This window comes from Pseudopodoces humilis, chromosome 3 (genome assembly GCF_049639895.1).
Source record: "Pseudopodoces humilis isolate 2021_Gansu_Grassland_sample_001 chromosome 3, ASM4963989v1, whole genome shotgun sequence".
In the NCBI taxonomy this organism is placed as follows: Eukaryota; Metazoa; Chordata; class Aves; order Passeriformes; family Paridae; genus Pseudopodoces; species Pseudopodoces humilis.
In genome coordinates, this window is record NC_142202.1 from 112,425,715 (window position 1) to 112,439,708 (window position 13,994).

The 13,994-nt window shown below is 45.1% G+C and overlaps 1 protein-coding gene across 1 annotated transcript in view; it reads right to left on the reverse strand.

Moving 5' to 3' along the window:
• Window positions 1-13,994, reverse strand: part of FZD3 (frizzled class receptor 3) — a 45,093-nt gene that overhangs the window by 13,763 nt on the left and 17,336 nt on the right. The window contains exons 3-4 of the mRNA XM_005528805.3: window positions 7,574-7,770; window positions 5,535-6,552 (exon numbers count right to left, since the gene is read on the reverse strand). Of these exons, the coding sequence (XP_005528862.3) occupies window positions 5,535-6,552; window positions 7,574-7,770 (1,215 nt within the window). The remainder of the gene's footprint in view (window positions 1-5,534; window positions 6,553-7,573; window positions 7,771-13,994) is intronic.

Below are 13,994 nucleotides of genomic sequence, written 5' to 3' on the forward strand. Positions count from 1 at the left end.
GAAAAATTGGAAAAAAATGGGGGAAAAATGAGGGAATTGAAAAAATGGGGAAAGAAATGAAGGGAAAATGGGGGGGAAAATGAGGGGAAAAAATGAGGGGAAAAAATTGAAAAATGGGGGGGAAAATGGAAAAAATGGGGGGAAAAAATTGATAAAATAGAGGGGAAAAATGGAAAAAATTGGGAAAAAATGGGGGGGGAAATGGGGAATAAAATAGAAAAAATGGGGGGAAAGCGGGGGGAAAATGGAAAAAATAATGGAAAAAATGGGGGAAAAACGGGGCAAAAAACAGAGGAAAAATGGGGGGGATATTGAAAAAATGGGGGGAAAAATGGAAAAAATGGGGGGAAGAAAATGGAAAGAAATGGGGGAAAAAATGGAATTTTCTTCACAAAACTGGAGAAGTTCCATCCCGACTCGAGGAGCACTGCAAAGCCACGTGCTCTGCGTGTCAAGGATTAATTCTTGCCGGCTCTTCTTGGTGTTTCTTTTGTTTCAGCCCAGTTTTAGTTCAAACGAGCACCAGGAGCCAGGATATTCAGCAGAGGGAAGGATAAAACCAAGGAGGAATGAAACTTGGAAATGTTGCCCCTGCTGCGTGGGCAGCCTTTAAAAAAAGCAGCAAAACAAAGCAATTTTGGGGATGTTAATGAGCCACATTTAATTTTATCCCACAGCAAGGCTGGGGCTTGGACTTGGAATGAGACAGGAGAGGAAAACAAAAGAAAGAGTGAAAAAAATGGGATTGTCTATTTTTGTTGCTGATAAGAAAGATATTTGCTATGACATCATTTTACAGCTCAGAATAATTAAATTCTTCAAAATGCCAAGGCAGTTTTAATTTTTTTTTAAAGAGGAGATCAGAAGGAAAAGATTTAGAGATAAGCACATGAACTGCCTCAAAGAACTCGGTGAAAATTACTTTTATAAGAGTTGTGCTCATCATTCCTGCAGAAAAACTCCTCCCTATCAGCAGCAAAGTGAAATAATCTTTATTCCCTATTTATTTATTTATTGTATCCCCTATTGATTAGGGGAAACCCTAATGGGATTCCCAAATTCCAGGAATTTCCATCTTATTGACATTCAATCCTCAAAAAATGGGCAAAAAACCTCTCATTTTCTTTCTGGAATGGTTATAAAGATTCAGCCAAGGCTGGTCAGGATGGAGAAAGTGAATTTCAAAGAGTTTATTCTGATTTTTGAAGGGGATTAACTGCAAACCCTCCCCCCACTTTTCCTACCCCTTTTTCCCCCAAGAAATTTCCCAGAATTTTGCAGCAAAAAATCCCAAAATAAAAATACCCAGTGAGAACCAATGTGAGCTCCTGAAAGAGATCACAAATTCCTCCTGCTCAGTTCCTCCTCCCAAGGACTCCCAGTACAGCTTCAAATGTCTTTGAAATGTTTTATTTACCTTTTTTTATCTCTTTAGTATCCAAATTTGAAGCCTCTCCCAGCAGCTCAGTGCTGAGTCTGCCTCTGAAGCACTCGTGGAGTCTCTTTAGGTTTGGATTTGAGATTAATTAAACCTAAAACCTCCTTTATTTTGCAGGAAATGAGATTTTTCTTGACTTTTGAACTCCTACTTTTCACGCGAGAAATGTACATTACAAGGAGCTTTGGGGACAGACTTTACTGAGTCTCTATTTCACTTTTTAGCCAAATTCATCCCAGTTTTGGGACCTTTTTCCACAGACTGGGGCAGGTCACTGGGGCCCAGTTTTGATTTTCTTTGTAATTCCAAGAGGAATAAAAACTCCATCACTCTCCTTGCAAGGAATAAACCAGGATAAGTGCAGGACAAGGATGTGGAACAGCGGATAAATGAACTTCAAAGTTGCTTTTTTTATTCCCTTTTCACCTCTGCCTTTACTTCTGGGGTCAGATGGAAAGGAAATCACAGCTTTTATGCCAACAGGAATTTAAAACCTGAGTGGAAGCTTTTCCTAAAATCCAACCTGACCCTCCCCATCAACCTGGGGACATTTTGTGCTTCTGCAGCCCAAAATTTTATCCCAGTGCACCTGGATCTGATTTAACTCCCACAGGATGTCCCATTCCATCAGCATCTGGGAAGGAATTGCAAATGAGAGAGGAAAGAGAGAAACTTTGTGAGCTGAACATTGGGGCAGGATTAAACAAACCAAGCCAGCACCAAGAATTTATTATCGAGAACGGTGAAATTCTCTCGAGGCTCCGCCCTGGGAGCCGTGAGGTGACGCTGGGTTCATTTCATGGACCCAAAATTCAAAATTCAGCTCCTTGTTTGAGTATTCCAGTGCACAAAGTAGATCCCAGAGGCACTGTTTCCCCCTCCAGAAAAAGAAAAATGTCCCAACCTCGGTAAAGAGGGAAGTGGAAGGGTCAGGACAGCTCTAGGCCAGCGTGAGCAGAGATTTCCTTTCCTGCTCTCTCCCAGATTTTGGAGCACAGAGCGCAGGACAGGGCACCAAAAATTCCTTCTGTCCCTGTCCACGAGGAGAGGGAAAACTGGGACATGGATTCCCTGCCCCGAGGGCAAAAAAGATTTTATTTCACAAGGAAAGCAATGGATGCCTCCCAGATTTGCCAAAAAAACCAGGAGAATCCAAACCCAGGCTACGCCAGGAATCAGAGTGGGTGATTTCCCACATAAAGGGATCTTGTGGCTTTCTCCACTCGGGGAATATTTCAAGTTTTGGGAATATTTCTGGTTTTTAGGCAGCCAAATAAACACAGTTTCTGTTTTTTATCGGAACCCCAGCCTGGCTGTGGAGCAGGCAGGAGAATCTGCGGCACAGCACCGACCCTCCCACCAGGAGCAGCTGCAGATTCCCACCCCCCTCACAGGGAATTTTCCAGAAGGAATTCCTGTGGCATCATCTCCCATGGCCAAGATGATGTCACGCCCCGATGGATTATTTTTTTTTTAACCTCGGATTTGCTGGTGTTGGGAAAAAGCCTCCGACCGCCACAACCCAGAAACATTGGAAGTTAATTAAATAACATTAAAGCTTCGTAAAAACAGGTTCTTATTTCACCACTGAGGGATATTCCCCACAAAACTCCACATTTCCCCCTAATTTAAGGATGTATTTCACTAGCAAGAGCTAAGGATAAAATCATTTTCCCCCCACAGCTTTGGGAATCTGTTTCAGTTATAAATCCGGATTGTTTAATATGGGAAGCGTGTTTAGCTTGAGGGAGAAAAAATATAAATGGATGGGTTAAAAGAAAGAAAAAAAAGCCCAACAAACAACTCCTCTAACACTCCCTGGGGTTTGCAGGTCCTTCAACCCAATTTGATGTGAATGAAACCATTATTGTTCCTTTCACTCCCGCTGGGCCGTTATGGAAACGGTTTTCCTACTTATTTCTCATCGTTCCCGTCCTCGGTTTCGAGGTTTAAAACAAGTTTTTTGCTGGAAATTTTGCCTCCCCAAAACCCTCGTGATTTTTATGGATCTTTAAATTTTGATTGGCACGCGGTGGGTGTTGGAAATTAATGAAGAGAAAGCCACGTGTCGCTGCTTTTTATTTTTTCTCTTTGTTTTGAAGCATCAGCCGGTTTGAACGGATGAAAACCCGCAGCAGTGAAGACTCAATTAAGCCAAAGGAACTGCACACACCCACTGCCAGAGATCTGCTGCCATAAAAATGCTCCCACCCTAATAAAACCTTCAAGAGAAATAAAAAAAAAAAACCCAAACCAGAAAGGGTTAAAAGGTAATAAAAGGATTATTATCAAGCCTAAGCCAAACCTTTAAGTGATATTTTATTGCATTAAAATATGAGCTTTGATGACTCAGCTGGTGTTTTAAATGCTTCAGAGCCCAAAATGTTAATTTTTAAATGTCCCTCTGAGTGCAGCTGTAAAATAGAGGTTTGCTGTGAAACCCTCTGGAAATAAAGTTCCTTTAAAATAAGTTGCAGAAAATATTTAAGGAATGCCATTCTGGCCCAAAAGCAAGCAAATTAATCCCTAAAATCCTTTCTTTTCAACTGCATCTGAATAAACCAGTGGAGGGGTTGATCTTTGGGCTCTTAGAGGCTTCTGTTCCTGTGATAACTCAATCAAAGCGAGCAGATAAGTCTCAATTTCTTGGAAAAATGCCCCAAAGCTGATGAGCTGCAAGCTCTGGTTTTCATCAGAAGATGCTTCAAGTCAGATTTTATACAGATGTTCCCGGCACAAAATGAGCACCAAACCTCCAGGCCATCAAAGCCCCAAAACCCAAAAAGATGAACAAGAATTACAAAAAGCAGCCTGATGACAACTCGGTTTAAACACCAAAACTCCCAACGACCGAAAATAAACTCATCAAGCCCTGGTCTTGAGGATGGTTTAAAACAACATCTTTACATCCCTTGGAGGTGCCACACAGCCCAGAAACTCCAGAAAAATTCACCAAGCAGCTGATGGGAGCTTTTGATTTCCCAACAACACCCTAAGGCATTATCCCAATAATTTTTTTTAGTAGGAACAGCAGCGCTTTGAGCGAGGAACGACGAGTAACTCTCCCCAGCCACCCAGCTCAGCTTCCACAGGAAGCTTCCACACTCCTGCAGGAATTTCTTCCCGTTCTGAGGAAGCTTTTTCCCACCCACCCACCCCACAAACCCTCTCTGAGACCCCCCCAGGCTGCTCAGCCCCACCAGGCCAGGAGCAAAGGGCAGCCACAGCCCCCTCCTGCCTTGGGGCTCTCGCAATCCCCCCGTGGTCGGGAATTCGAGGTCTTTTGGTTTCATCGGCCGCTGGCCCCAAGGGCTGCTCCCTGCAGACCTTCAGCTGCTTGAGCAGGAGACTTTTCTGCTGGGGATGGGTCACAGGGCCCTTCCTGAGGCCTGGGGGGGAGGTTCCCAGAGGGAAGGGCACCATCTCCAAGGACACAACATCTCTGTGTGACCAGCACTTCCACCTGTGACAAACCCCAGTCCAAGGAGGGAAAACTCCACTCTCAACATCTCCTTTGAGTGGAAAGAGACCCAAAAAGTCCCTGGAATCAGCCCAAATCAGCTCAAATTCCAAGTGATTCCACTGCTTCAAATCCACCATCATCGTGTCCACCACCTTCACCCCTTCCCCACAGGGAGGGCACAAAGAATTCATTTTCCCCCCAAACAATTCCAAATTTTCTACGTTTGTTTCGTTCCGAGTAATTTCTTTGTGCTTTGGTAATTTCTGGGACTTTAATATTAAAAATTGAACTTATAAGACTAAAGAGTCTGTAGGTCAGTGTTTTGTAAAATAAAATCTTTCTATTTGTTCCTGGGATAACACTTGGAGAACGACAGTAGGTGAGGCTCTGTGGCCATGCCTGCATGTAAATACTCGGAATATAAAAGGAACCTTAAGGAATCTTAATACTGAAAAATATCGAAAATATTGAAATAATATTGAAATAACATTGAAAAATTCATTCAACATCTAGGAGTACGAGCAAGACTGACATCCCCTAGTGCCAGCAGTTCTTGGGACACATTTGCAGCCCAGCCCTGCGCGAGACAGGACGAGAAGGGTGGTGGGTGTAGATTTGGGAGGTGCTGCTCACCTGGTAGGGACAGGGGATGTGGTACTCCCGGCAGCGCTCCTGGATCCACGTGGTCTCCCACACGCCCCGGTAGGCCTGCTCGTAGAAGTAGCAGCCGATCACCACCAGCAGGGGCACGAGGTACAGCACGCTGAACACGCCGATGCGGATCATGAACTTCACCAGCTTGTCCTGGTTCTCCTTCTCCAGCGGGATCTCGATGCGGACGCGGTTGAGGGAGATGATTCCAGCCAGCAGCAGGGAGACTCCCACCACCACGTAGAGGCAGAGGGGCGCCAGCACGAAGTACCTCAGCGCGTCCACGTCGTAGAGGCCGACGAAGCACACGCCGCTGATGTTGTCGCCCTCGATTTTGTTCATGGCCAGCAGGATGATGGTGAGGGTGCCCGGGATGCCCCAGGCGCTGGCGTGGAAGAGCAGGGCCTTCTTCTCGATGGCCTCGCTGCCCCACTTGGGCACGGCGGCCAGGAACCAGGTGATGGTGAGGATGACCCACCAGACGCTGCCGGCCATGGTGAAGAAGTAGAGCACCATGAAGAGCATGGTGCAGGCCTTGTTGTGGGAGCCCTGGGTCACCGTGGACGCCTTGTACTGGGAGGGGCTGGAGGCGTTGCAGGCCACCCGGTCCTCCAGCAGGAAGCCGATGAAGAAGATGAGGGACACCATCATGTAGCAGACGGCGTAGAAGATGATGGGCCTCTCCGGGTAGCGGAAGCGCGTGACGTCGATGAGGAAGGTCAGGAAGGTGAACAAGGTGGCCGAGAGGCAGACGATGGAGATGACGCCGATGAAGTAGCGGGCGAAGGACAGCTCCTCCCGGCGGAAGTACATGTTGGGGCAAGGAGGGGAGCAGTCCCGGACCCTGAGGAAGGAGTAACCCAGGTCTGGGTCGATTTTCAGCTCCCGAGGACACCAAAAGCCGTAATCACGCTGGACGGCCATCGGGGCCTCCTCCGTGGGCTCGCCGGCCAGGTTGAGGTCGACCAGGCGGGGATAGGGCTCGTCGCAATCTGGGAACCTGAAAAGAGGCATTTACGAGGGATGTACTCACAGTTTACAAGGACCGGTAACCTCATTTCTAGGTGTGACTTCAGGAAAACCAACCGGAGCAAAAGCAGACAACCCAAAGCACGGGGAATCCATGAAATTCTGCACTACTTTGTAGTATATAAAATTATAACTTTGAAGCTACATAAAATTAGTTTAAAAATAAAACAAATGAGGAGCCTGTTTGGGCTTTAAGAAGGAAGGTAAGGATGCAAAATCCATCCCAGGAAATCTGTGAGTTCAAGCCCACGGCAGCAGGATTTTAAAAACATTTTAAAGCCTTTCCTAGGGAACTGCAGTCGCTGCCCTCAGACAGGCGGCGACACCAAAATTCCAACTAGCAACGCTAGTTTTTATAAATGGAACTATGATCAAGATATTTGCGTAGCTGACACCAGCATTAATAAATTGAATTATTGGAGATATTTGTGTAAATAAAGCTGGGACTGGAGGCTGAGGACTGCTGGAGTTTCGAAGGAGAGATTGGAGCAACACCTGTAACCCAGAAACATCCTCTGACCTATTTAACTAAAACTATTTTAATTGTTTTTCATTCTCTCCAATCCAACTGTAAACTATTTCCTCCTTTTTGTGCTCCTCAGTTCCATTAACCATTGGAGCCACTTATAAAAAACAAAGAAGCACAAAGATACTGCTTTTTACTCTCGTGTATATTCTGTCTCAAACAGCTTGGAACACCAGTGGATCGATTTTCCATAAATTTATTTGTGCAATGTAAAGCTGTTCGCAGCTCAGCGAGGGGCACATGCTCTGCAAACAGCTTTGAGATCTCACTCTCATCAAACCCAGCCGATTTTCAGCTGATCCCCCGGGCAGAAATAGGAACTCACCTCCCGCCTCAGGAAACCCTCGTGACGGAAAACATTTAAAACACCTGTTTTTTTACGTAGAACATCCTGGATGGGAGTAAAATTTTACCCTGGAATAAAATAAAATAAAAAAAAAACAAAAACCAAGAGGTATTTTCTCACCTGGTGCACTCCATATCCTCGGGCCAGGAGACCCCGAACATCTCCATGAGCTTGGAGCACTCGCTGTGGGCGCGCTGGCAGAGGCGGCGGCAGGGCAGCGTCACCCGCCCGTACTCCATGCACACCGGGGCGTACAGGGCGCACAGGAAGGGACGGAAATCCCGGGAGCATTCCAGATTCACCATGGGGTGGAAGGGCTGGCACAAAGGGAAAAAAAAAGGAGAATTCAACAGTGGAAAGCAGCGCTTTTGTGGGGTATTTCATTTTTGTCTCATCGCAACCGCGATCTTCTGGCTGCTGGGAGAAATGATCATCAGGACAGAACTCGGGAGGTTTAGGAAGACAGGTGAGCGTGGAGACAATGAAAATATTCCCAAGGGATATTTATGTCCTCCATCTGCATTAAAATCAGTGGGAATTAGATGGGTAAATTGCCCTGAGGGTGGATTTCAGTTCTCTCATGAAGGGGTATCCGTGGAAGGAAAACATTCCCAGCAAGCACGTTATCTCAGCTCTTTAAATTCCCACAGAACTTCCAGGGCTGTGACCAGAGTGAAGGCACAGCCAAGATGTCATTTCTTGCCTGAGCATCAGAAAGCACCGTGAAATCAAAACCTGAAAAAATAAAAGAGAATAAATAAGCAGCGCCTTGTGCTCCCGTGGTGCTTCATAACAGGTTTGGGTATCAATGAGAGCAACGCTCCTTGGAAGCTCTGAGAGAAAATCGATCAGAGTTAGGCAAATACAGCTGGTCTGGAGTATTCCTGAAGGATAAGGATGGAAAAATAAAGAGGACAGGGATTTGTGTCTCAGAAGAAGCTGGTGCACGTGATAATCCGCATTATTGTCCAGTGAGGGTTCATTCTGCTCTTGGTTTTTGTGGTTTGTCCTTAAAACTCTCCAAGAATTAATCAATGTTTTATCCCAAATCTCTGTGGGACCCACCGCCATCCAAAGCCTCACAATCTCTTTGGATATCTTCAAGATCGATGATATTCCCGTGAGAGCGGAATTAGGGAATACTGGAATACATTAGGACTTCCAATTCTGGAATAAAACAAACCCTGGACTGTAAAAACACCTCCACGAGCCACTTCTTCTCCTGATTTATATTTCAAATCACAGCTCAAAGGGAAAAGGTGACAGTGGCTTCAATCAATAGCTTTGTCCTACACAGATTTTTAGAAAAAGTCCATTATTTGGACACCAGAGTTTCCTCCACAGCCCAGCAGGATTAAGGAGCGGGAATTCTAATCCTTGGAATTTGCAGTGCAATAGCTGAAGCACAAATGAACCTGCTATGTATAAATACATATAAATCCTAAATCTTGTTACAAATGAGGCTGAAGAGGAGTTGCAGAAAGATTACATTCTCAAGCAGCAATATCCTGGGAAGTGTTTTAAACCAATTCAGCATTTTTTTTTTCCCCAAAAATGACAGAAAAGAACTGATCTAACTGGAAAAAGTAGGTCATTTTCTGTGACCACAAAATAGCAAACACTGGGAATTACAAGGAAAAATTTCACTTCTCCCTCGCCACCTCTTTACTCTTCCAATCCTTCCCAGAAGTCTCCTTCCCTCTGCAAAGGGTTAATTTTGGGATTAGAAGACACAACCATGATTTTAATGTTTTTTTTTGTTTTTTTTTAAAAATCATTATTATTTAGCAAGTTGATTAAATTCCCTTAATTTCTCAAACATCCCATGAAATTCAGCAATAACTTGCAGGAAGAGCAGGATGAGCCTCCCTGGAGTTACGAGCCAGGAAAGATGCAGCATTAGTTGGGAAATATTTACATTTACAGGCTCACGTTACTCAAAGAATTTCTTCTGTTTGGCTGGATGTGTACTTCAGATTTATCTTTATTTATAAATTTATTTGTGAGTCTACCGCAGAGTTAAAGCCATTGTTTGACCACATGGATCCAAGAATTTGATTCCAGGGAGTTACAACACCTGCCTGGAAAAGCTGGAGGTAAAAAGTTTTTACCTGATGGAAAGGGAAAAATAAGAATTCCACTTTTATTCTGGTAAGAGTTCAACTTCCCTTCTTTTCAAAAAGCATTGAAAATCAGAATATCAAGGTAAAACTTTACAGAAAACAGTTCCTGTTTTCATGCCTGCCCCAATCCCGAAGTTTTGCCTCCCGCCACTGCAAGTTTTGACAAAATTCATTAAATTTCACTAAATTTCAAGTTCTGACAATTTTCCCCCTCCCTTCATCTGATACACCCCTCTCTTGGAAAAGATGTTCTCAAATTTCCTCTTTTCCTGCTATTTTTCCCTCATTGAAAGATCTGTTTGGTTTTGGTGGAGCTGCAGAGGCTGAGAAGAGACCTCGGAGCACCTCGAGGTGCGCAAACACAGCTCCAGGTGAAGGGGCAGGACAGGAGGGAAGGGCCTCAAGCTGTGCCAGGGGAGCTTCTGGCTGGACATCCGAGGGAATTTCCTCATGGAAAAGCTGTTAAACGTGGGAAGGGGCTGCCCAGGGAGGTTTGGAGTCCCCATCCCTGGAGGTGTCCAAGGAAACAACACTCAACTCTGGTGATGAGGATCGGCCACAGGTTGGACTCAATGATCCCAAAGATCTTTTCCAGCCTAAATGATCCCGTGAGCTTTAAAATCATGAAGAGGCTGAGCTGGAGAACAGAAGAAAACAAAATCCCTACAACAACTCCTGATAACACAGAAAAAGAAACTCACTCGTTCTGATCCAGCGTTTGTGCCCGTGGGCAGCTCCCTCTGTAAGCGCCCCAAAAAATGATCTCCAAATTGCCTTCCCCCCTCACAGCTCCTGAGATGAAAAGTCACCTCCACCTACTGATTATGGTGTTCCCTATTAAAAAATAAACACGGGGAGATTAAAAGACTCTTTTCATGCTCTTGCCCAAGGAAGCAGTGCAAGTTATGACATCGAGCAGAACAAAAGGCTCTCTGTTAGATGGGATGTGCTTCAGAAAAACGCCCGGTGAACAACTCCAGGAGGAAAAAAGGAAGAGGACGAGGGCAAGAGGAGGCGTGGCAGACAAATTGATTTCAGTGATTCAGGCCGAGTCTTGGAAAAGCCAAGAGAAGGAAGAGAGAAATGTTTAGGAAGAGAGGAACTCTCCTTGTCCTCCGCTTTGCCTCTCAGGTGTCCTGTGAAGGGACCTTAAAGATCATCTTGTTCCAACCGCCAACTTCCATCCTCCAGGGGATGAAAGCCAAAGGACAGGAGGAATGAGAAGATTTTCCCCCATTCCAAATAATTTCTTTAACAAATCCTCACTTTTGGTTGCAAAGCAAGAGCAGTAACTCAAATCATAAACACACCGCGGAACAGAGCTCCAATTTGAGACCTCATAGCACCGGGAGATAATAAACCAAATTATAAACCAAATTATTTTATTTTATACCGACATTTGGCTGTCATTCAGGAAGTGACTTGGTAAGATTCAAACCAAATTACTTGGATGATCTTTCCCCGTTGTGTTTATTTATACATTCTATTCTTTGATCAGAGGACTAAACAGGAAGCATCCTCATAAACTCAGAGAGGGAAGGAGGGAACTTTTCTCCCCCCAGGCTCCTGGGAAGAGAGTGATGCGATGATTCTCAATTGCTGTTGCAATTCCCGGGTGGAAGCAGAGGCCTCGGGGCACATCCCGGCTCGGAGCAGCCACATCAGCTGCTCTTTGTCCTCAATCTCCCGGCCTTTGATGGAGCTCGCTGTTCATTAAGGAAAAAAATCGGGAATTGTGTCCCAAAGCCTTCCAGGCTCTCTGGAGAGCTGGACTGGTTTGGATTTAACTCTTCAGACAGCTCCTGCTCCCACCGAGCACCTTCAGCCTGCTGCTCTGAGGAGCAGAATTTTCCTCGAAACTCTGAAAATTTATTTTCCATCTGTGAACCTCTGTGGATTCACTGGACCCTGCAGCTCGTGGTGAGGAAGGGTTTGCTGCAGGTTCACACCTGAGTCGAAGAGCTGCTGGAATAAAACAGGGTCCTGCCTCAACCCAGCTCTGCTTCCTAAAGAAAATCAGGGAATGTTCACAGCAAAGCAAAAATCAGGGATTTGGGGCATGAACTTGGCAGAAAATCAGGGCCATTTCTACTTTTTCCCACCCATTTTGGCTGGATCATGCCATGAAATCAAAGGTGAAGGCAGCCAGGTGTGCAGGAGTGAGTTTGTTTCTCCTGGAATCCACCCAGCTCACCCAATTTCATGTCACTCTGGCACTGCAGAGCTTTTATTCCGTTTTCTGAAGGCAAAAGGTGATTTTGCCCAAGCCTGCTCCCAGTGCTCGGTGCCAAGACACGTTCAGTGAGAATTCCTGGCACAAAGCACATCCCGCCTTACCTCTCCACCAACTTCCCCGTTGAGAAACTGAGGTGTAACTTTTATTCTTGGATTTATTTCTGGTTTCTCGCAGTGCTAGACGTATGAAAAACTGAGGTGTACTTTTATTCTTGGATTTATTTCTGGTTTCTCGCAGCGCTAGACGTATGAAAAACTGAGGTGTAACTTTTATTCTTGGATTTATTTCTGGTTTCTCACAGTGCTAGACGTATGAAAAACTGAGGTGTACTTTTATTTTTGCAGTTATTTCTGGTTTCTCGCAGTACTACATGTATGAAAAGCCGAATGGGGCACAGCTCTGGCTGCCTGTTGAGTTTTTCCCCTTCAGCAATATTGGAATTAGCTATTCCCAATGATCTGTATGAACCCCACAGCTTTTCAATATCCCACATCTCATAATTTGATGGCAGCTGGAAAAATCCCGATTGCAATGAGGAATAGACTGACACTGCACTGCTTTAGGGGCTGGGAAGGGAAAAAAAAATCAGATTGTTTTGACCTTAGCACTAATAAGAAATGCCTGCATTTAAATAGTTGTTTAAGAAACTCCAACAATAAAAGAAGACAAGTAATTTCTGTGGGTTCCAATGATTTTTCTGTGCTATAGCCTGAACCAGGCACTCACCCTGTTATTCACCTTAAAACCCAAGGCAAATTATTTTACCTGCCCATAAATAAAACCATCCCAAGCTTTCTGTCTTAGCCAAGGTTAATTTCTGCAGGGAAAAAACCAAAGGAGGATAAAGATGGGAGTAGCTAAAAGGCAGAGAATGACGTCAATCTCTGCCCATAGGTTTGGGAAGCAAAGCCATCTGCTCTCGTTCTCTTTGGATGTCTCCTGCTGCATTCTGAATTCCAAAGTCCCTCTGGAAGACGGCATCCATCTGTCAGTCTGCACTTTCCCTGGATGTGGGTGTTTTGGGACTGGGGGGATGCAGGTGGGTGGTCCTGGAAACCATTTCCATTTGCAGGGAGCGTTGGGGTGGTGGCAGCTGAGAGGGTTTGGGATTCTTCCTTCCTCTCCATGTGCCTGCTGTGATGGGCTTGGGAGAATTCCAGAGGGATGTTATCAGGGAAATAAATCCACCAATAAACCCACCATCCCCTGGACTGCATTTTAGATACTGTTAAATAAAAAACCACTTTGCCTGGGCAAGGAAGAGACTTGAGGGCAGGAGCTGTAAATCTCATCAAAATCCTGTTTTTCATAGAAATGACACATTCCCATCTCCTGCAAGGATGACATTCCCAGTGGGAGCGTGATCACGGCTTCCAGGCCTGCTGGGAAAAGCTCCAGCGCTGCTGTCACCGTGGGGAGGGGAAGGAGACCCATGGTGAGAAGTGGAAAAAACAACAACCTCTTTCTCCTTTTCTTCCTTTTCCTTTTCCTCCTTCTCCTTCACTGCTCACAAGTTTCTCTTGCTGAGCAAAGGAGGAAAAGCATTTGGTGGGATTTGTTAGAGGATTTGACACTGACTGGATGGAATCCACAGCCAGATCAGGTTCTTCAGTGCCCAAAAAAAAAAAAAAAAGGGATTTCTGTAAGTCACAAATGGGATGGAAAATTTGTATTCACCTCCCCATTTCATTTTTACAGCTTTAAGAATGCAGGGTGGCAGCGTCTGCCACATAACACACAACATCAAAACCCTGCAGAATGCACCCAGACGAGCTGAATTTCCAAACGCAGGAAACGCTGAGCACTCCCACTGAAGAGAATTTACTTTTTATTCTGTTTTATTCTGTTCCTTCACGGACCCAGCTGATGCAGCAGGATGTCCAAGGGTGTTTAACATCACAATTCCCGTGTTTTCCACTGGGATGGCAGCAGAAGGCTCCTGTTCCCTGAATTTTGACATTCAAGCCCAAGTGTTTCTTGGCAGGTGCATCTGCAGGGCTCTCAATTCCTTAAATGTCAATTTTGCTGTCATCAAACGGTCACAAAACGAGGGCAAATCCCAGCTGACACCTAAGACATTTTCACAAGAGGCAGAAGTTAATTTATCCTCTTCCTCTGCTACCCTGACTTGGGTTTAAGGTGAATTAAAGAGAATTTCAGAGCCTCAGCCCCACAGCACAGC